The following is an 18420-nucleotide window of genomic DNA, read 5'->3' as shown; positions in this document are numbered from 1 at the left end:
AAGCATCCACTTCTTTTTCCTTCTCTATGCGGACTCTCCGACGTTCATACCATCCAGACGCCCGAAATACCCATTTTGCTCCGCGTACTTTCAACAACGCTGCCTGCTCTCATCGAGCAGCTTGCTGCCAAGCCTGCCGCCAAACCCGTGAAGCTCCTCGTCATTGATACTCTAACAGAGTTGTTCCACTCGCATGCCAGGGTCTCCACTGCAACGTTAAGCCAAAGATCCAAGAGTCTAAACGAAATTTCTGCCCTCCTGCATTCCATCGCAAGCAAATACCAGATCGCTGTGCTAGTCCTAAATGAAGTCATGGACGTCATGGATCGAGATCCTAGCGCGGATCCAGACGACTCGTACGATCTCGTTTACCGAGACCAAGCGCAGTTCTTCAACCGAGCGGATAGCATACCGGGCGAACGGCGAAAAGAAGCCAGCATGGGCCTCGTTTGGGCAAACCAGATCAATGCGAGAATCATGTTGAGTCGTACCGAACGGCTTCGCCATCTGGAGGATACAGAACATCGCAAGAGGAAGCGACGGCGCGTAGAAGATCAATCGTCCTCCAATGATCAGCTTACCCGTATCCGCCGTCTAAGCGTCGTCTTCAACCATGTCGCTTCCCCGCAATCGCTCGACTATATTGTTACCGATGAGGGAATCGCTACCCTACCTGAGACTGCCGAATTCGATCCTCCTCCACCTCCAATGGCGCCGGCCGTTGTGCCTGCAAATCCCTTAGCAGTACGCGATATCGACGGCGTCTCACCGCTCGATGCCGTGGCAACCGTGGATACTGAGGGAGATGGAGGAGTGACCATGCTAGATGAAGATGCTAGCATACTACACACCACCGCGGAAGCTGAAACCGGTCCTGAGCTCGAAGATGACGAGTGGTACTGGCAGGCATCAGATTCGCATGGAGACTCATTCGGAAACATAGACTTTGGGTCGTTTACTCCTCCTTCGAGCCTATAACTGGCGGAGGGTATCCCTTTGGCACGCACAATCGCAACTGGAAGGCTACATTCCGATAGATTGTCTGGGCAAGGCCGTTGTGCTATATGTGTGTATGTGTATAGGGATGTATGTATGTATGTATGTATGTTGTCGACAATCTAATGGTACAGTACACGTTGTACAGTGGCTACTACTACAGTCTATCTTTATTTGGTTTGTGTTATGGTTGGCGATCTGTGAGCGAAGGTACAAGCTAGTATACACCGAACGAAAGGAGAGGATGTGTGGCCCGTCAAACCGACTCGCGGAGCCAGTGAATGTTCATGTTGTGAGTGTCCCGCGCGGGGCGGTTGTCGGCGTCACGACAGAGAATGGGTGGAGGAAACTGTGGGGCCTGAGGAGCTCGTCCTTTCTCGCGATCCCACATTTCCGGATCCGAGCCTTGGATGACCTCGATGATCTTGAGTGGCCTATGGTCCTTGTGGAAAACAACTCTATGCCTGACAGGCGCGCTAGTGTACGGGGAACCCTCGACAGCACCCGGGTTTTTCTGCACGACAGAGAAAACCACGGTCATCGCAGCTGAATGGAGCGCGTTATCAGCAGCTCATCCGATGCTGAATTGGGGAGTATACTTACACATCCACATTGCAAGCCAGGAGAGCGCAATAGCGGCGAGCGCTGCGTGATACGAGTCCGACACAGCGGAGAAGTCGTCGACGATCCCTGGTTGATCGGTGGCGCGAGCGGTGATCACAATAGCGCCAACTTCAATCATGTTAGGAAAAGCTCATGCCTGGCAATCACGATGAAACATACTAGTGCAGAGCAAGCATGAAAGGCCGGAAATGATTGTGTGGCTGTTATTACTCGGTTCTGCATTGCACCGATATAGGAAGTAGACGGATCTATAGGCTGCGCATCAGAGAACTGTTCAGATTGAGAAGACAATGACGTACTGGAAGACAAGAACTAAGATCGCTAGGATATGAATGAACAGGCAGGCTATCTCGGTCGCTACACCGAGCGATCAGAATCAGAAATGGGAGACCGGTGATGGTGGAAACACGTACGTCCTCCAGAACGATCGTGGATCGACAAGGCAAATAGTGCCGTGAGTAAGATGTGAAGAATTACAAGTAAGCCTGAGGAGACGAGCGTGAGCAGCTGTATCTGACGTCGGGGAGGGAACATACCATAGGCGCAGATCCGACACCCATTGTAAACGAGTGACGAACAGCTAGGCATACTCTGTCACGGAGAGAAAGAAGGGGGGGTGGAGGAGGGTAGAACCCTGAAACGAACTATGCGAAAGCAGTCGGCTGTGAAAGATGCGATGGTTTATTGCTGAGGACCAGGAAGGAGGAAGGGGGTTTATATACGCGCGACACTCCCGCGAAAGGCCAGATGGAGCATGTGGGATTCAGTCATCTGGTGGGCGGAGATTGACTTGATCAGGTCTCCATCAGCGCGGCGGATGTCCCTCCACGGCAAATGTGGAAATCACGGAGTCCGCCTTTGAGGGTGCATCAGCCGGCTAAATGTATGGTCGATCTGCATGAGGCTGAAGAAGCTGTGTCCTCCCCTCAAATCTCGGGATTATGTTGCGGAGAAGGGCGGTCGACGTCTGGAGATGTCCCTCGGTCGGTTGTCGATGTCGCATCTGCTCCGAAGTCTCGCAGCAGGGACGATGCAAGGTGATGCTTGTATGCACCTACTAACTTAGCATTTTCGACCCTGAAAAGATATCAGGCTCTGGTATTACAAAGTACAGCATGATATCCTGTATCGCGCACTTCCGAGACATACAGAGCTCGATAACAGACCTAGAACAGGCGGGATAAGTATACCGTTGAACTACTACGTAATGATGGTCCTTCTCCGTCATGCAACCAGCATTTACCATCATGTCGGGCAGGTAATCCTAAGCTGGTAAAATCAGCACAAGAACGTCGAGTCCCCGATCAATGGGGAAGCCTGAAGGGCCCTGGTACGGAATCCAGGCAACCGCGGGGCACCAGAGTGGTGGGCCTCCATCGATACCAGGACTCTAACAACCTGAGTCAACGAGAGGCCTCGCTGCTAGCATGATGGCTGCCTCGTGGGGAGGCTGTCCCCAGATTGGCACTGATATAAGTACTGCATCTGAGGGTAGGAATCTGTGGAAGGCGGGTTACGGTATCGGGGTAAGCGGCGGAGACCTTCCCCTGGAGGAGTTGAGCTGCCCATCCCGGTCGCTTTGAGTCACAGCACATACGGAGGCCCTGAAGGATGGATATGTCTGTGTGGAGAAAACGCGTGCAGCAAGGTTGCCTAAACGGGCGAGCTTGTACGCCGCTGTTGTGGTCTGTTTCCCGAGTCACGCTATGGGCCGCCTGTCTGTCGACTATTTCATTGTCCAGTCGCCCACCTCTGCTACTTCCCCTGCCAACGACCACCACTGCCGGCACAAGCCACCCCGCAACCCGCAGCACAAACTTAACGCACCCCGCATTCCACCATGAGGTCCAAGTTCAAGGATGAGCACCCCTTCGGTCGGTGGCGCGTCTCCGCCTTCTTCTGAGATCTATGCTCATCACACGCTTGGTCTGCATGTATAGAGAAGCGCAAGGCTGAGGCAGAGAGAATCAGACAGAAGTACCCTGACAGGATTCCTGTGCGTAGCAACCGAAGGCACTCATGGCTAGCCAATTACTCAGCGGTCTTCCTGGCGCTAGGTAATCTGCGAGAAGGCAGACAAGACAGACATCCCGACAATAGACAAGAAGAAGTATTTGGTGCCATCTGTAAGTGGCCTCCCTTGCGTTGTACATCGAGAGCACAGGTCTGAGGTGTTGGACCAGGATCTTACTGTCGGTCAATTCGTGTACGTGATCCGGAAGCGCATCAAGCTCGCGCCAGAGAAGGCAATCTTCATCTTCGTCGATGAGGTACTGCCACCAACGGCGGCACTCATGAGCGCTATCTACGAGGAGCACAAGTACGTCTGGCTGGCTTGCGCCCGCAAGGGGCTGACTAGCTAACGTTTGTCTGGATAGGGACGAGGATGGATTCCTGTATGTCAGCTACTCAGGGGAGAACACGTTCGGCCTGCAACTGCAATGAAGGAGTATCGCTTTATTCCCCCGCACGCTTGTTCAGTCGCAGCCCTACGGCCTCCTCGTGCACTCTCACAGCATGGACGTTGTGTGTTGACGGAAGGTGCTGCAAAGTGTAGTCTCGATTTTCACTCATTCGATATCTTGCCCCGAATCGTCGTCCTTCTGTTGTCCTCTTTGTGTTCTATCCTCTTCCAGGCTATCAGTCTCGCGCTCGAGCTTTCCTGCCTTGCCTAAATATTGGTATACAGGAATCTCGTTGTATTTATATAATTCGGTCGGCATCTACCATCTCAGCAGAATGCAATGCGAATGTGTATATATATATACCCTTGCGTTTTCGCCTTCGGCTGACACCCGATCGGCCAATCTCCAGGATACGAGAGCATGTCATGGCGTACATCAATACCGGAGGGTTGCACAGGGTGTAGGCATTAAATGGGAAGCTCCAGCCAAGGAGCCCTTGTGATTCTGTATTCGACCAAGATATTCGGCGTCCAAGAGGAAAGTGACACCGAAGAGCATGATCTATTTGAGATTCTTGCCGAGCCGCATGAGGTGGTAGTTTATCGTAGAGCCGTGGCCCTTCCGTAATGTTGGCTGGGAAGGTGGACAGTCAACACCAATAGCTGCATCCAGCGCTGCTTGCACGCACCGTCGACCTCATGCACTCAAATAGCGCTTTTGCGGCATCCTGGCACGGCCCCACTGAGTGTATATCGTTCGAGGTAGCCCAGCAGCCCAACATGCTAGCTAGTTGGAGGCCGCATACGCCCTTCGAGTACTCTGCACAGGATTCATTCGAGTCGGCACAGGGAGGCAGCCCGCGTGAACGCACCTTTGCGCGGCTTGACCTTGAGCTTTTTGATATTCATAGTGCGCGGTCAGGCTGTCCGAACCAGTATTAACCCCCAAAATGGCCTTCGATAGGTCACAGCCCTGTTCAGCACGAAGGACGTTCGGAAAAGTGAGCAAGGGACTCGGTGCGAGGTGTTTCGCGCAAATCCGAGAAAGGCAAGTCTGGCAATCACCGACTGGAGGCAATCACATGATACCCTTCCACGTTGTTGGCTGCGACTGCGATCGGCAACGGTAGCGCGCAACTGGGCACTCAGCATCGCATCCTACTCCCTCAAACCCCCTCCTCTTCAGCCCACTCTCTTCTTCACTTTCACGACGCAATGGCTGCTCGGGCGGGCCTAAACAAGAACAACTCCGGTTCGTGGATGCTGCCTCATCATTCGAGCAAGCCACTCACACGGACTTAGCGGTCAAACGTATCATGCAGGAGGCCAGGGAACTCGCGAACGACCCATGTACCGACTACTCGGCAGTCCCTCTTGAGGTTAGCAGCATCTTGCCTTCTCTACTGTGTCTCGTGTGTTTATGATCCGTGCGCGGTTAGGACGACATCTTCGTGAGTCCAGCCATCTCATATCCGTCCATGGGAGCCGTTTGAGCGGACGGCATCTGATTTTGCAGGAATGGCATTGTACGCTTCGAGGCCCATCTGGAACAGAATTCGAGGGAGGCTTGTATCACTTTCGCATCCTACTACCAGCAGAATATCCGTTCCGCCCGCCCTCCGTCATGATGCTTACCCCGAATGGTAGATTTGAACTGAACACAAAGGTATGTCCCCTCCTATTGGCTGCGGAACCTGTCACACTCAACACTTTCATTCAAGATTTGTATCAGTTTCACAAGTTGTGAGCAGCTCGTCCACTGGCTAGTCATTCAGGCTGATATATTTCGTACAAGACCATGAAGAGCTCTGGCAGCCTGCTTGGGGTGTGCGAACAGGTTGGGCATCCTCCGAACCAATCGCTGTTTGTTATTCTCACTATTCTTGCCACACAGCTATCATCGGACTGCAAGGCTTCTTTCCTCTCAAGGGCACAGCAGCCGTCGGAGTAGGTGCCCTCGAGTATCCTACCGCCGAGCGTAAACGCCTTGCCGCGCTGTAAGTTCCGTTGCCGTTGCCGAGCTCGTCTTCCTATTGAACCGCATCTGCTCTTCATGCTCAACAGATCAAGAGATTGGGTTTGCCCGAGGTGCAACCGTTCCAATCTCGAGTGTCTCCCAGATCCCTCAGCCTCAGCCGCCGGCTCCCCCACATCTGCGCAAGAAGTGGTTCCTCCTCCTCACACGACACAGTCAACAACATCCGTCGGGCCTTCTGCGGAGAGCACCGAGACGGCAAACCCCGCGCCTGAAGCACAATCACCGATTGTTCTGCCCGAGCAGCCTGCATCATCCAGTGCATCCTCTGGGTCACTGACGCCCGTTCCCATCGTCGCTCCTACACCCAGACGTCTAACGCCTCCTGCCTCCATTCTTACGAAGCGCGTCCCCACTCCAACCGCGCAGCCTGTGAAATTGCAGCCTTCGTCGCGTCCAGACAGCCGCACGCAGGCCCAGCCCCAGGGTGATCTGCCTGCGGTCGCTGCCGCGATTCAACAGAGCCCACGACGGCCCCCGGTCCTGCTAGATACGACCATCTGCGTGTTGCTTGTCCTGATGTTTGCGTTGATTGCGAAGAGGCTCGTTTAAGAAGTTACACGCTGTATTTGGTCGACTAGGGACATCTTGCGAGGGGTCCGATGGAAAATCGGGTTTCCCATTGTAATATAACTGTATAATTAGCCTTCTTTCGGGGTTTCCACACATCTATATGCGCCAGAATTGTTTGGTCCATGCTTGGCACTCTCTTGCCGAAACTGCGAAGAACAGTTCGCATTGCGTTTTAGTTTACAGTAGTACAGGAAATAATGAGCCCGTTACATGAAGGGCCGATGTGACAGTAGTGAGCGAGGTATATCTAAGCAGTTACCGCCTCTTCTTCTGCTGCACGCTCAGCGTTATCAGTTCCTCGTCTTCAACGTTGTAGCTCGCAAGGGTATTAGCGTTGGTCAACATTCTGCCCGCATATGCAAGTCGCATTGAGGATACGGGCAAGGTGCCGGTGTGCTGCACGATACGGTCACGCAGCGCCGCTACCAGTAAGTTGACGGGGACATCGGGAATAGTGATGACCCTGCCGTCTAGTTTCCACTCGAGCTTTGACGGGTCATTGGGCAACTGAACCACCAAAGAAATCGGATGCTGTAACGAAGCGTCAGTCATGTTGCGATGAACAAAGAATACTGTTGCTTTGCTTACTGGGTGCATGTTGATCCAATCCTCCTCAGAGTAAATCTGTTGTCCAGGGATCTTCGCGATCTTCTGCCGCTTAGCGGGGGGAATATCGTCGACCGCACCCTCCATCTCATCAGCGCTGCGCACCATGCCGGCCTGCGGTGGTGTCCCAACGGCGACGGGCGAGCCTGCAAGCGCAGCGACCCTGGCGGGATGCATGATTGGAGCGGCTGCGGGTGGGGGCTGGTATCCGAACGGCTGCGCTGCGTCAAGCCCTTGGTAATGCAAAGGAGGCAGCATGACGGGCGCAGGTTGAGAAGGGAACAACGAGGCAGGCTGTGGGCCAGACGAGACCGTCGCGGCAGAGTAGGCAGCATCAGCAGGGGCGCCGCCTTGCATGGGCGGCGCCGGGAGGGAAGCAGGCGGCGGCGGCAACGAGGTCAGAGGCGCTGGGGCGGCAGCAGGACCGATGCCAGGACCAATGGCACCAGCCTCTTGTCTACATGAAACTATGCGTCAGCAACTGGGAACGAAGTGAAGTGCTGGACTCTAAGGCTTACGGTGCAAGGCCCTTGGCACGGTGAATTGCAGCGATCTGCTCGTCGAAATTGGCATTCGTAGAGAATTTGTCGAGCGTGTTCGCTTTGGAAGCGGTATGACCGTCCCAGACGAGTTTCTCCCTTTCTCTTCTGCGCAACCTCTCTTCCTCTTCTTCCTTCTTCCGTTTCTCTTCGTCTGCTTCGGCTCCGAAGATATCTACACGAGTGCGTGCAAGGTTCTTGAGCGATGACACAACGTTCGCGCCACGCAGCAGCTCGGATGACTGTGCTTTGCGGGCTTCAAGCGCATCACGCTGTGATTTCCACTTCGGATCAAGCAACTCTATGCGCATGTGCTCCTGCAACTCGTCGACTGGGACCTGCTGACCACAGATGGTACAGGTGGTCATATTCTCCGTTGTCTTCTTGCCGACTGAGATAAAGCATTAGGATCACATGCATCTAAAATATACAACGACGACTCACCTTTCGGAACATAGTCCGTCCTAATCTTCATAGGAGCTCCTGCATCAAGAGAGCTTGCCTGGATAGCTCGAGCTCTCTCTACCTCTCTTGCGTGTTCCTCCTCCTCACGCCTCTTGCGCTCCCGAGCTTCTTTTTCTTCGTTATCAATCTGCTCCATTGTCATCTCCTCTGCAGGTGCGACGCCTGTGTTGCCAACTGCCGCTGCTGCTTCGGCCTCCGCAGCGGCTTGACGAGCACGATGTGCATCGACATCTTCTTGCGTAGTCTCCATAATCATGGCGGCCATTCTCTTCTGCGCCAGCGTCATGTTCTCGACTTCTTGGACACTCATAGGAGGTGGGAGCTCAGATGTCGCATCAGCCGCGGTGAACTCGATGGTCTGCACAATAGCGTAGTCATGCCAGTCGATCTCCGCGAAAGCGACTGATGGCAAGTCAGCGATCTGGGAGCGCAGAGCAGGAGAACACACGTACTTCTTTCCGCTTCTTTATCATCCTCACGCTTCTTCTCTCTCTCGCGTTTCATTTGTTCCCAACGAGCACGCTTCCTGGCAATCTCGAGCTCCTTCCATCGAGCTCCTTCTTGCGTACGTTCCTTCAATTGCGCTAACATTTCCTTACTCGGCAGAAGAACCTTCGAATACTGCTCTACTAACCGGTTGAAATAGCCAAAGAGTGAATGGTCCGGCCTCAAGAAGTCGAACTGGTAGTTGCGTCCTTCCCTCTGGGACAGAGCAGCGAGAAATGCACGTCCCCGTCGAGCAGTGAACAAGGCGGTCAACTTCATGATGTCTCTGCGATGCCTGTGAGTTCAATTCATGATGAGAGCATACGAATCACGTACAAGTCAATTGCCGTGATATTCGGTATGTTGAGGATGAATTCGGACACCGGCGGCTCTATTCCCTTGTCCACCTCTCGTTCTTCGACCACACCTTCCGCTTTCTTTTCCTCCTTTTCGGGCACTGTCTCTTCTTCCAGCTCTCCGCGTGCAATCTTTTCCATGCGATGCCTATAATAAGCATGATAAGGGTCGGCCGGATTGAGGAACGAGAACTTTGGGTCCTGACGCTGGTTCTCGCGAATTTTGTCTTCGAATTGAGGCGGATTGGCAGACCGCGCAACAAAGTTCGCTGTACGATCAATGACAGCTATAGCACGGGAGAACACAGCATGCTTCAGCGATTGTCTACATACAACGCAGAGGCAAGGTACTCACATTTGATCTCCGGGGGTGGCAGAATGAGGCCGCTGGCGAACTTGGGTTGAGTTGGCACATGAGCATAGTCACCATGCCCATTCATGGCGTGGATGATGCCATCCATGGCCGGAGGGCTCATCATTTGGACATCGACAGCGCTCATTCTTTAGACTGGTGGTGAATGCTGAACAAGTTGCTGAAAGTAGGTTCTGCTGATGAAGCGCCTAATGTGTGCCATGCTTAGTCAGCAAGCGTTTTCGCAATGTGGCCAGCCAGTGGCCACCATTGATCTTCACAGCGAGCAGCAACATGTTCGGAGCTTTCAGACCGACCCCCATTAGCATGGGCGGTCTTCTTTGGTGCGCAAGTCCACAAACATATGCCAATGTCAGGATATGCTCACAGTCCGAGCACAGGAAGATTCCATGGAAGTTGTCGCCGACTAGGAAAGCCAATGCCAGAACTCGCCTGAAGAGAGTCGACGCAGTGATCGACGCAGTGAAGGCAAGCGGCGTAGAGTGTGAAGCTCTTGTAAGCGGCTTCCGCTCAATATACTTGCGCTCTCACAACGCACGTCGCTGCATAGACAAAAGCTCTTCAACTACCCAAGGAGCACGAAATGTCTCCTAGAGACAAGTACACCGTTTTCACCCGGCAGCTAAGGAAGGGTTACCGCAAGGGCATTCATAAAGTGCCCAAATGGACTCGGGTACGTCGTTCAAACCGATGCGCCGGATACAAACCAATGAATGTGCATAAAATTCTAGTTGACGCTGAGGACCAACCCGACTGGTTTCTGATTATGCAGTTTTACTACCGCTCCTCGTGTAACATGCTTTTGACATCCATCACAGCAGTGCCGCTCGCTGTCACAGCAAGACCAAATGTATCTTCCCCTGCTTCAATCCTTGCAGTACCTCTGGTGCGGCTAGAACATCCTTGAACACCTCATCTCTTGTCTCGGGTATGTCTAGCAAGTTGCGCTTCTTGGCATCCCGGTATGTTATGTCAAGAATGACATGGGTGAGCGCAGACGTTGACAGCGCGTCTGTGAATTGGTTTTTGGTTGGTGGTGCCATGACAAGCGACAGCGCGGAGTAATGAACATACCGGTTTCACATAGAAGCTTCCCAAGCCTACCCGGCGTACCCACCGCTGCTGCAATTTTTGTCCTCTTGAGGAATGCAACATGCTCCTTGAGTTTGAAATGCTTGGCGAATAACTTCGCAATTTCGCCTCCCTTCTCGCCACGCAACCTTTCATCCCTAAGAGCCCGCGTGATATCCGCCACTCGCAAAGCTGCCCCGGCAACAAAAATCAGAGTCGGTGATCCGCTGGATTTAGGCCTCTGCGATAAACGTGTATGCAGTGTGGGTAGCACTGCAATCACTCGTAAGACTCCGGTCTCGGCACATTCAAAGACAAAGTGGTATGAACGGGTATGGGAACGCACCCTTGGATATGAATTCCACCAGCCGGTCAAGATTCTTCGATTCAACCCATTGTGTTGTGTCCACTATACTGCTCTCTATCTGAAAGTCAATATTATGAGCAAATCCATGATCATAGTCAACCCCAATTACCAGGAATCTGCACGTCCGATAATTCTATTGAGGTCATTTTCGAAAAGGCCTTGGCCTGCATGGACGACAAATAGTCTGCTAGTAGCATGGGAGACTGCGCTGCCACGGATGGTGTCTCGACAGGATTGAGAGACTCTGCTAATCTGCGTTTCTGCATGGGCATATGAGTGGTCGCCGCGCACGAGTAATTTGATCTTGACAGACCTTGCGTTCCTTCTCCTTTGCTCGCCGTTTACGCTTTTTGTCATTCGCCGTCTTCGTAGGACTATGAGTATCCTTGCGCTCCTGTGCCTCTTCGTCGGCACTGAGTAGGCCACTGGCGTCCTCTCCGTCCGCCGAATACACGGCAACTTCCTCCTCCTCCATGGCGACTAGATCATCAGGGACGAAGTCATCCTCGAGGTCATCGCCTCCGTGGCGAACCATGTTGATGCAGCGGTCCTCGAGTGCTCTGGCGTGCTTTCCGCGTCAAGCGAGCAGTAATGGAAGAATGAAAATTCGGGCGGTCTCAAGATCCAATGAGTCACGTGGGAGGAAGTTCGGACTGGACATCAGTGCGGACTTGAGCGAACTTGCACAAGCGGTGGTAAAAAGAAAATGCAGGGCGGAAGAACAGGAGTGATCAATGGGGTTTAAGCCGATCACACGAACATGATATGGGCACTGATTCACAAAGAGGTAAATCTAATCACAAGCTTGTAATATCATCAACGACAGCAGCATGCTGGGTGGAGACAGGATCCGGGCCCTGTTTTAAGAGAAAGATATTGCAAAAGTCGAAGGCCGCCTTCCAACGACGCAACGACCCTGAGTACTGAGTAGAGAGGTTTGCCGTCATTGTTGATACGCCAGCTCGTGAGCATGCATTCGAGCATAACGACGTCGGCCGAGCTAAGGCAGCACAACTGTTGCCGCGGCGGGGCAGCTGCAGAGACATAGCATCATCCCGCCCTCATTTTATGGGCGAATCCAGTCCGGCCTGGTGCGAGTCGCTCGACATCGGTCGCTTCGTCAGTCCCATCGTCTGTGCTATCGGAGCGGAAGGTCTAATTCTCTGGGCTTGCCGTCGGAAGGCATTGGAGAGTGAATGCGTATGCTGGCAGAGTTGGTTCGGCAAGGTACTTCGGCCAAGGTCGCCACCGTGTCGAACTGCGCGCACGTCGCGGTGATGCCCCATATCATCCATTTGCCGCTGCCTGCATGGGGAGACGCAGCAGACGCCAGAGTGACGTAAAAGAAAAGCGATTACGTAAGACACTTACGAATTTCCGAAAATGGGTCAAACTGCAGCGAGCGAAAATTCCATTCTGTTATTTGGAATTATTCAGTACGTTTCTGCTTCGGGTGCCTCGAAGTGCACCGAGGGACACCGAGGGCAGTCCTCTGTGCTGGCTGCATCTGTCCATCAGAAGCTTCGTCTCGACCTCTCGCCTAAGTCGAATACCCGCATTGCCGAGTGCATCGCGTCGACTTCCCTAGTTGACTTCCACCTAGTCGGCACGAATCAGTATTTCAATACTTTCAAATTTTCTACGCGATTCCGAGAGGTTTGTAAGAAAGAGCATCGAGCCAGGTCTATACTCACCCCCTGATGTATTTGAAGTGAAGTCCGATTGGATAACTTGTTCTGTTTGACTTGATGGTGTCCATCTTTTTCTCTATATGGCCAAGTCTCGCTTCTGGGCTCCCTTGGGGTTGCTTCCTCCTCGTGGTGGCGACCTTCGTTCTTGGCGAAAGACGGCGTCAACAGCCTAAGGCTTCATGTAAGCATGAGAAGTACAATGGCATATACTAATGTCGAAACTGTACATTGCCTCCGCTAGCTGAACCCTCTCCTTTATCTGAGATGCAGAAACTATCAAAAAGCCAGAATCTGCGCCAGATCCAAGAATGCCAAGCCGCGAGGCAACCATACGACGCGTTCCTGGTACTGAATGTTGAAGGCACCTGTGTAGAGGGCAGCGCTGCATTTGATTATCCGAATGAGATCATTGTAATACCTATACTTCTCTAGCTCCTCAACCCACGAACTTAACGATATACAGGAATGGCCTGTCTGCTTGCTACGTTGGCAGGACAAGGATGAAGCCGGCACTGCCAAAAAGCTCCAAGTTGTAGATGAATTTAGGAGCTTCGTCAAACCTACTTGGAGGCCACGTCTCTCAAAGTTTTGCACTCAATTAACCGGAATCACGCAGGTCAGTTCCTCACTCTCTTTCGTGGGTTGTCGATGATTTTACTATGTCATGCTTAGGAGCAAGTAGATTCTGCACCAACGTTTACGGAGTTATCCGAACTATTCAAGAGCTTCATGGAACGGAACGCCCTTATTGAGCCCATAACAGGCCGCCGTCTTATCCGATACTGCTGGTGTAGTGATGGTCCGTACGACGTCCGCGACTTTGTAGTGAAGCAATGCTTCATATCCAAGGTACGCACTTGGCACTGAATGATAAAAGCAACGTAGGGTAAGCAAGAGCTCTGTAATGGAAGGTCCCGATGCCGGCATGAATTTCGGGTGATGTGCTCGATGTTCGCCGTGCCGTGTGTTCCCTCAGTCAAACCGACAGGCGACCCCGTTTCAAGCATGCCAGCTCTCAGGTACGGCAAAGAAATCTTCCCAGTCGCTGACAGCCTAACATGACTCAGTCTGGTTTTCATCTGCCGACGCGTATCACCCTGACCATTCCTCGCCAATTGCAAGTACTCGGTCTCGGCCCCTTCGAAGGACGACAGCATAGCGGCATCGATGTCAGTCGTCCCAGTGCTGCCTTTCAAGTACGAGATGGGTATGCTGAACCTCTCCACCAATGAACAGGACGCCCGCAACATCGCACGAATACTAATCGAGCTCGCCAAAAGAGGCGTGAGAATCCAGACTAATACGACTATCAATCCGAACAAGAGGTGGCCCTGGATGGGCAGGCGCGGGAAGATACTGGATAACTATCATTAGGCGATAATGATCGCCATTGGCGTAACTCGTGCAGTCTGCTTCTATCTCGAAGACATTTCTCATGACTCCGCGTGCTTTGTTTCTCATGCAATCTTATTGGGTTGGCTTGCCCCCCTTCCGCATATATTGCGTCGTACCCGCGTGAGAAGCATAATGGAATAATTCGGCGGATGTGTCATCGCAGGATCTGTGACGTCGGAACATCTGTCTGCAAGCAGTCATGTATTGCGTCGCGATCTGAGGCACTGAGCCTGTGGCGCGCGCAATCGTCCGCTTGTAGGCATTTGCAGACTGTTGCTAGGAGACGAGGGGCCATCCGATGGCAAGAAAATATCATTATGAACGTCTCTCTCAGCCAGGAACATATGTGTGTAATAATGTGAGACGATGCAAGTGTGATAACAGGCGAGAAGAGCTACGATGCGTGCGGAGCTCGGCCTCAAGTCTATAGCGAGATCTAGTGAACTTGTGCAACGCAGTGGGAACATGTCACTGAAGGTACGCGAACAGTCAATATGACTTTGACTGAGGCAGGGATAGATTTGCTCACGAAGTCCCATAGCGTTCCGAAGTGAGGGATTCCCTCTTCCTTGCATGCCTGTCGACACCTTAGCGTTCATCCTGGGAAATAAAATATGCGGCTGACTCACCTGCATCATCTCGGAGTTTCCTATGTAGTTGGACGTTATGAATACAACTGGAACAGCTGTGTATCAGCGGCTCGCACATTTTACAAATCGATCTCGGCTGACCTTCAGCCTTCCAGGAGTGGTATACTTCCTTCAAGATCTTCCTTGTGTCTGGACGACCACCTCGGACCTTACTGTCCCAGAGGAGATAACGTTCCGGCTCGATGTTGCGGTGGATCAGACCGCTAATCGTAGGGCCGAACGTCTTCTCCTGGTCAGATCCTAGACGACGCTCGTGAGCGACTTCAATTTGTTTCCCTACGATTAATATCTAGTACCTATCCAAATCAGATACCTGTATGGAGATCAGCCGAGCTCTCAAAGCTTAGTGGCAGATAGTTGTGACGAACCAGTAAGGAGATTGTATGCAAGTCGCAAGTGCCGCGCCGATGCCGGTGCCAGTGCAGATGCGAATCCCACGTTTGTACAACTTTGACGTGTTGGAAACTCCAGCCAGCTGTGGGAAAATCGCATGAATGTTACGATTATGGAACAAGCATCATAAGCTGACTCGCCTTTAACTCCCGGGTCCAGATATACTGGGGTGGATCGTTCACCAGACTGCGAGTGAAATCGCCTATCGATGCATCAGTCACCGTGCGTATCGGCAAAACGCATGCGCCAACCTTGCACACCGCAGACCATGTAATGATATTTCGCGTGGGGACCCTCGCTGTATATGCTCACAATGAGCGATGTGCCGACGGAATGGCGCATGCGCTTACGAGATGATACCGAATGCGTGGTACTCCTTCACCGCGCTTCTGCTGATACGACCGAGAAGACCTTGTTGCATCCCACGTTCGAATCGCAGCACGGCGACTTTGTTGGATGGCTACTCATCCGGCCGATTAGTTTGAATACAACAAATGTCGGTAACACTGACCAGCTCGATATTGATCTTGACTTTTCTTGTGCAAATCCAGGGGAGAACGATCCAGGCCGTCATGCCCATAACGTACCAGAAATCTTGCTGGCGAACAAGATGTGGCCCGCTCAGATTCCATTGTCTAGTTGTCGAATCATACAAGTCGCCAAACAGAACGAAGAGCCCTGAGGTAAAGGAGAATTATGGACTGAACGCAACGCGTACCCGCAAATGCACTCACAGGTTGCAAACAACCCAGTCCAGCCCATGAAACGGTGCCAGCGTTCGAATACACTCAACTCCAAGTTAACATCAAGTCGAAAGACAAGAAAATACCTGCACCTACTTGTGGTGTGTGTTGCGCACCCATGGAAATCCAGCTACCGCGGTAATCACCAATGTAACGTTTGTGATGAGACCGAAAGCTAACAGGGCGTTGGTTTCAATGGCGTGGGCTTCGAAGACATGTACCACCCGCAGTGTAAGCCATATAATTCCTGAGATTGCACAACCGGAATGGATACCACCAAGATGCTACGAACGGTGAAAAGCTCTGCATCAAAGTCGCGATACTAGACGACGGAACCTACCTGGAGGACGGAAGTGCAACCGAGACGCCACTTCAATGGCGCCCACTGCAATGGACGATAGGTTTAACTGCGTTCGGTGCTCTGGCAAGGTTACGCACCTTGGCAAAGCACGTATTGACGAAGAGGTACAGAAGACGCCCAAAGATCTCGTTCCTCATCAGAACGGAGAAATTGAAATTCCCGACAGCCATCGCACCGCCGTACTTGACAGCGTACGGCCAATGACCAGACACAACGAAACCGAACATGATCATATTGACGGAGAAAGTGATGGTGAACAGTTTCCTATGCTGACATGAACGCCTAAATCAAGCGCAGATCGACCAGACTCACCTGTAAGTATTGTACCAAAGTTGCCAGAGGATCCATTTGGATACCTTGCGCTTGGGCGGTTTCCCAGCAGCCTTCGCAGGCGGTGCTGAGGGTACTTCTTTCTTCTCGGAGGGCAAGACCTGCGCAATGGAAAGATCCTTCTTCTCGCTATTGAACACCACCTCGACCGGACGGACATGGACTTCCAAGGCACCCTTTTCCGCCTCGTCATAAGCGGGGGCTCTGTCTCTGGATGACGACTCTGACAGCATGATAGGGAGTTGTGTGTCAAGGCCGCTTATACAGGAGGATGTGCAGAATCGCGGAGATGTCCCAAGAGGCATAGCTGGAGGACTGACCCTTTTATACCTTCAGACACGCTTAGAAGCGCGCTGTCCGCAAGCAACAACAACACACACTGTCACACGCGGTCAATGACATCGGATAACTGCCGTTGGAACTGTTTAGTGCCATTAATCCAGACATATTGCGGCGCTTCGTCACGATTGAACCGAAGATTTTTCACGTTTCGGCTTCATTGGCGACGCGAATCGCGAGACTCGGGAAAACAAACAAGATCAGATGGACAGCAGGATGGCATCGGCATTGCTGAGAATACCATCTGTGAGAATAGCAGGATAGCTGTAGTAATCCCGCGGCTTGCATCATTCGCAATGCAGTCCAGTTTGGCCATCCTACATGCCAAGCACGTCACAGCAGACCGCATGGTGGCGGACTCTGCCACGACGGGCAAACTGTGGAGCTTCCCACAACCATTTCCGCAACGAGGAGTCGACAGTGCACTGGCTGACATACCGTGTAGGATTTTCGCGAGAAGGAGGGGTTCGAGAGATAAAATGTCAGTTCCTTCTTGGACTTCAGAAGGAACGTGTCGCTCCGATCCGAATCTGCTTCTCATGTAGAATTCTCGTCATGTATCCACATTGCGTATTCGAGGTGGCCCGGAGCGCAATTCTAACCTCAAGCTTCTAAACCGAACCCACAAAAGGGGCGTTTTCTGTATATAATGCGCCCAATTCTAAACAAATTGTTGCCCCATTTGTGACGATGCGTAGGCCTACAACAGGCGTCGCATTTCTGTCAGCTGTCACAAAACGGAAGACGGGCTATAATATAAAGATTACGAAAGAACACGCACCGCAATAGCAAATTTACCGGCCCCGTTTGCTCAAGACTTTCTGGGCGGGACGTTGATCGTTCAGATCGTTGTCTCTCCGTGTGAGCTTGTTTCTGCGTCCCCTGGGGAAGGAGGAAACTCGGAGATTGGCCATAGTGGACTGGATGTTAATGGGAGCCTTAAAGCTATTTTGGGAGCTTCCAAGTTTGCGGGATCCCGGAACCACCGAATGTAATGAACTCAATCGTCCTAACATCGATTGTCACCGAAATGGATCTGTCGGCGGTTGGATCATGACCGTGGTGGGTGTGTGTGAAAGAACGGTACCGAGAGGCAGTCTTCATAATACCACGGCTCCCAGATAACAACGGCAACCTCGCATGCTCCACCCTGAGTTCGAGATAAGTTCGAAAGTAAAAATTGACGACCTTACTACCAAAGCAGACATCGCTTACGCCGGATCAGGGAAGATGACTGTATCTGTGGATTCGTGGTCCGCTCGATACGATTCGATATCGACATCCTGAGCGTCATTTTGTGGCCGCATAGCCTGTCAGTAGGCGTCAGTGGCGCATACCACTGCCACGAGGTCGCTGGAGGAACAGTAACAGCGAGGCAATGAATCCATCTCGTGTGAGAATGATAAGCCCAAATCGTCCTGCAGACGCCCGCTTGAGAAAGTGTCAACGGACCAAAGGTCGATCCGAAAACAGGTTGATCCTCCATGAAGATTCGAGGCAGCTCCAGTGATGCCTAGTTTTAGTCCAGGAAAAACGAGAAGCAGCATTTCATCAATTAGTACGGGGAGTCGTCGGTGTCGAATGAAGCAGTCATGGCTTCCTGTGGCATCGCAATCACAAACA

At 52.3% G+C, this 18420-nt stretch overlaps 11 protein-coding genes across 11 annotated transcripts; 6 read left to right on the top strand and 5 right to left on the bottom strand.

Annotated features, from left to right (window-relative positions):
- Positions 1 to 57: 57 nt before the first annotated feature.
- LAESUDRAFT_624867 (uncharacterized protein) lies at positions 58 to 750 on the top strand (the record flags this gene model as incomplete). Its single annotated transcript, XM_040903322.1, has 1 exon — positions 58 to 750. A coding segment is annotated over one exon (693 nt), but the record flags the coding sequence as incomplete, so codon positions are not given.
- Positions 751 to 1252: 502 nt separating this feature from the next.
- LAESUDRAFT_755129 (uncharacterized protein) lies at positions 1253 to 2208 on the bottom strand (the record flags this gene model as incomplete). Its single annotated transcript, XM_040911989.1, has 6 exons — positions 1253 to 1542; positions 1600 to 1728; positions 1780 to 1868; positions 1920 to 1977; positions 2034 to 2105; positions 2157 to 2208. 6 exons carry the CDS (start codon positions 2206 to 2208, stop codon positions 1253 to 1255), a joined length of 690 nt encoding a protein of 229 aa, XP_040769226.1.
- Positions 2209 to 3338: 1130 nt separating this feature from the next.
- Positions 3339 to 4212, top strand: LAESUDRAFT_272592 (symbiosis-like protein). The gene is made up of 5 exons (XM_040901802.1): positions 3339 to 3494; positions 3561 to 3616; positions 3678 to 3746; positions 3804 to 3940; positions 3999 to 4212. Exons 1-5 carry the CDS (start codon positions 3461 to 3463, stop codon positions 4063 to 4065), a joined length of 363 nt encoding a protein of 120 aa, XP_040769225.1. The 5' UTR covers positions 3339 to 3460; the 3' UTR covers positions 4066 to 4212.
- On the top strand, positions 3987 to 4440 carry LAESUDRAFT_272597 (uncharacterized protein). Its single transcript, XM_040901803.1, has one exon. The coding sequence runs from the start codon at positions 4062 to 4064 to the stop codon at positions 4293 to 4295; it is 234 nt and encodes a 77-aa protein (XP_040769224.1). The 5' UTR covers positions 3987 to 4061; the 3' UTR covers positions 4296 to 4440.
- Positions 4441 to 4586: 146 nt separating this feature from the next.
- LAESUDRAFT_643166 (uncharacterized protein) lies at positions 4587 to 4933 on the bottom strand (the record flags this gene model as incomplete). Its single annotated transcript, XM_040903769.1, has 3 exons — positions 4587 to 4658; positions 4714 to 4844; positions 4897 to 4933. The coding sequence occupies 3 exons, from the start codon at positions 4931 to 4933 to the stop codon at positions 4587 to 4589; spliced, it is 240 nt and encodes a 79-aa protein (XP_040769223.1).
- Positions 4934 to 5162: 229 nt separating this feature from the next.
- Positions 5163 to 7014, top strand: LAESUDRAFT_720725 (UBC-like protein). Its single transcript, XM_040907874.1, has 8 exons — positions 5163 to 5276; positions 5327 to 5403; positions 5464 to 5475; positions 5541 to 5690; positions 5746 to 5767; positions 5820 to 5861; positions 5919 to 6021; positions 6089 to 7014. Exons 1-8 carry the CDS (start codon positions 5240 to 5242, stop codon positions 6609 to 6611), a joined length of 966 nt encoding a protein of 321 aa, XP_040769222.1. The 5' UTR covers positions 5163 to 5239; the 3' UTR covers positions 6612 to 7014.
- On the bottom strand, positions 6888 to 9603 carry LAESUDRAFT_809403 (uncharacterized protein; the record flags this gene model as incomplete). The annotated part of the gene is made up of 7 exons (XM_040914139.1): positions 9440 to 9603; positions 9065 to 9371; positions 8695 to 9014; positions 8222 to 8644; positions 7757 to 8168; positions 7221 to 7695; positions 6888 to 7163 (listed from the first exon to the last, which is right to left on the bottom strand). The coding sequence occupies exons 1-7, from the start codon at positions 9582 to 9584 to the stop codon at positions 6888 to 6890; spliced, it is 2358 nt and encodes a 785-aa protein (XP_040769221.1). The 5' UTR covers positions 9585 to 9603.
- A 127-nt stretch (positions 9604 to 9730) lies between these two features.
- LAESUDRAFT_642135 (mitochondrial ribosomal protein L31) lies at positions 9731 to 10221 on the top strand (the record flags this gene model as incomplete). Its single annotated transcript, XM_040903715.1, has 4 exons — positions 9731 to 9780; positions 9838 to 9952; positions 10008 to 10130; positions 10189 to 10221. The coding sequence occupies 4 exons, from the start codon at positions 9731 to 9733 to the stop codon at positions 10219 to 10221; spliced, it is 321 nt and encodes a 106-aa protein (XP_040769220.1).
- Positions 10222 to 10290: 69 nt separating this feature from the next.
- LAESUDRAFT_642058 (uncharacterized protein) lies at positions 10291 to 11161 on the bottom strand (the record flags this gene model as incomplete). The annotated part of the gene is made up of 4 exons (XM_040903712.1): positions 10291 to 10469; positions 10532 to 10801; positions 10875 to 10949; positions 11005 to 11161. 4 exons carry the CDS (start codon positions 11159 to 11161, stop codon positions 10291 to 10293), a joined length of 681 nt encoding a protein of 226 aa, XP_040769219.1.
- A 1482-nt stretch (positions 11162 to 12643) lies between these two features.
- On the top strand, positions 12644 to 13960 carry LAESUDRAFT_734322 (uncharacterized protein; the record flags this gene model as incomplete). The annotated part of the gene is made up of 6 exons (XM_040910500.1): positions 12644 to 12767; positions 12828 to 12997; positions 13050 to 13202; positions 13259 to 13435; positions 13639 to 13755; positions 13823 to 13960. 6 exons carry the CDS (start codon positions 12644 to 12646, stop codon positions 13958 to 13960), a joined length of 879 nt encoding a protein of 292 aa, XP_040769218.1.
- Positions 13961 to 14396: 436 nt separating this feature from the next.
- On the bottom strand, positions 14397 to 16853 carry LAESUDRAFT_272437 (uncharacterized protein). Its single transcript, XM_040901800.1, has 16 exons — positions 16779 to 16853; positions 16441 to 16716; positions 16206 to 16392; positions 16108 to 16152; positions 15864 to 16051; positions 15759 to 15811; positions 15536 to 15702; positions 15375 to 15484; positions 15276 to 15322; positions 15165 to 15226; positions 15000 to 15106; positions 14928 to 14944; positions 14713 to 14871; positions 14611 to 14657; positions 14511 to 14558; positions 14397 to 14452 (listed from the first exon to the last, which is right to left on the bottom strand). Exons 2-16 carry the CDS (start codon positions 16689 to 16691, stop codon positions 14450 to 14452), a joined length of 1491 nt encoding a protein of 496 aa, XP_040769217.1. The 5' UTR covers positions 16692 to 16716; positions 16779 to 16853; the 3' UTR covers positions 14397 to 14449.
- Between the last annotated feature and the right edge of the window lie 1567 nt (positions 16854 to 18420).

Source organism: Laetiporus sulphureus (assembly GCF_001632365.1).
Source record: "Laetiporus sulphureus 93-53 unplaced genomic scaffold LAESUscaffold_3, whole genome shotgun sequence".
Lineage (NCBI taxonomy): Eukaryota > Fungi > Basidiomycota > Agaricomycetes > Polyporales > Laetiporaceae > Laetiporus > Laetiporus sulphureus.
This window is presented reverse-complemented; position numbering and strand designations above follow the sequence as displayed.

Bases quoted from the DNA above. Each gene is read 5' to 3' on its own strand.
- LAESUDRAFT_272592 (XM_040901802.1), top strand. From the start codon at position 3,461: ATGAGGTCCAAGTTCAAGGATGAGCACCCCTTCG. The intron at 3,495-3,560 runs GTCGGTGGCGCG...CTGCATGTATAG, and splicing joins CAAGGATGAGCACCCCTTCG to AGAAGCGCAAGGCTGAGGCA. The intron at 3,617-3,677 runs GTGCGTAGCAAC...TCCTGGCGCTAG, and splicing joins AGTACCCTGACAGGATTCCT to GTAATCTGCGAGAAGGCAGA.
- LAESUDRAFT_720725 (XM_040907874.1), top strand. From the start codon at position 5,240: ATGGCTGCTCGGGCGGGCCTAAACAAGAACAACTCCG. The intron at 5,691-5,745 runs GTATGTCCCCTC...CTTTCATTCAAG, and splicing joins GATTTGAACTGAACACAAAG to ATTTGTATCAGTTTCACAAG. The intron at 6,022-6,088 runs GTAAGTTCCGTT...CATGCTCAACAG, and splicing joins CGTAAACGCCTTGCCGCGCT to ATCAAGAGATTGGGTTTGCC.
- LAESUDRAFT_272597 (XM_040901803.1), top strand. From the start codon at position 4,062: ATGAAGGAGTATCGCTTTATTCCCCCGCACGCTTGTTCAGTCGCAGCC.
- LAESUDRAFT_272437 (XM_040901800.1), bottom strand. From the start codon at position 16,691: ATGCTGTCAGAGTCGTCATCCAGAGACAGAGCCCCCGCTTATGACGAG. The intron at 16,393-16,440 runs GTGAGTCTGGTC...ATGTCAGCATAG, and splicing joins CTTTGGTACAATACTTACAG to GAAACTGTTCACCATCACTT. The intron at 15,107-15,164 runs GCGAGTCAGCTT...ATTTTCCCACAG, and splicing joins TCTGGACCCGGGAGTTAAAG to CTGGCTGGAGTTTCCAACAC.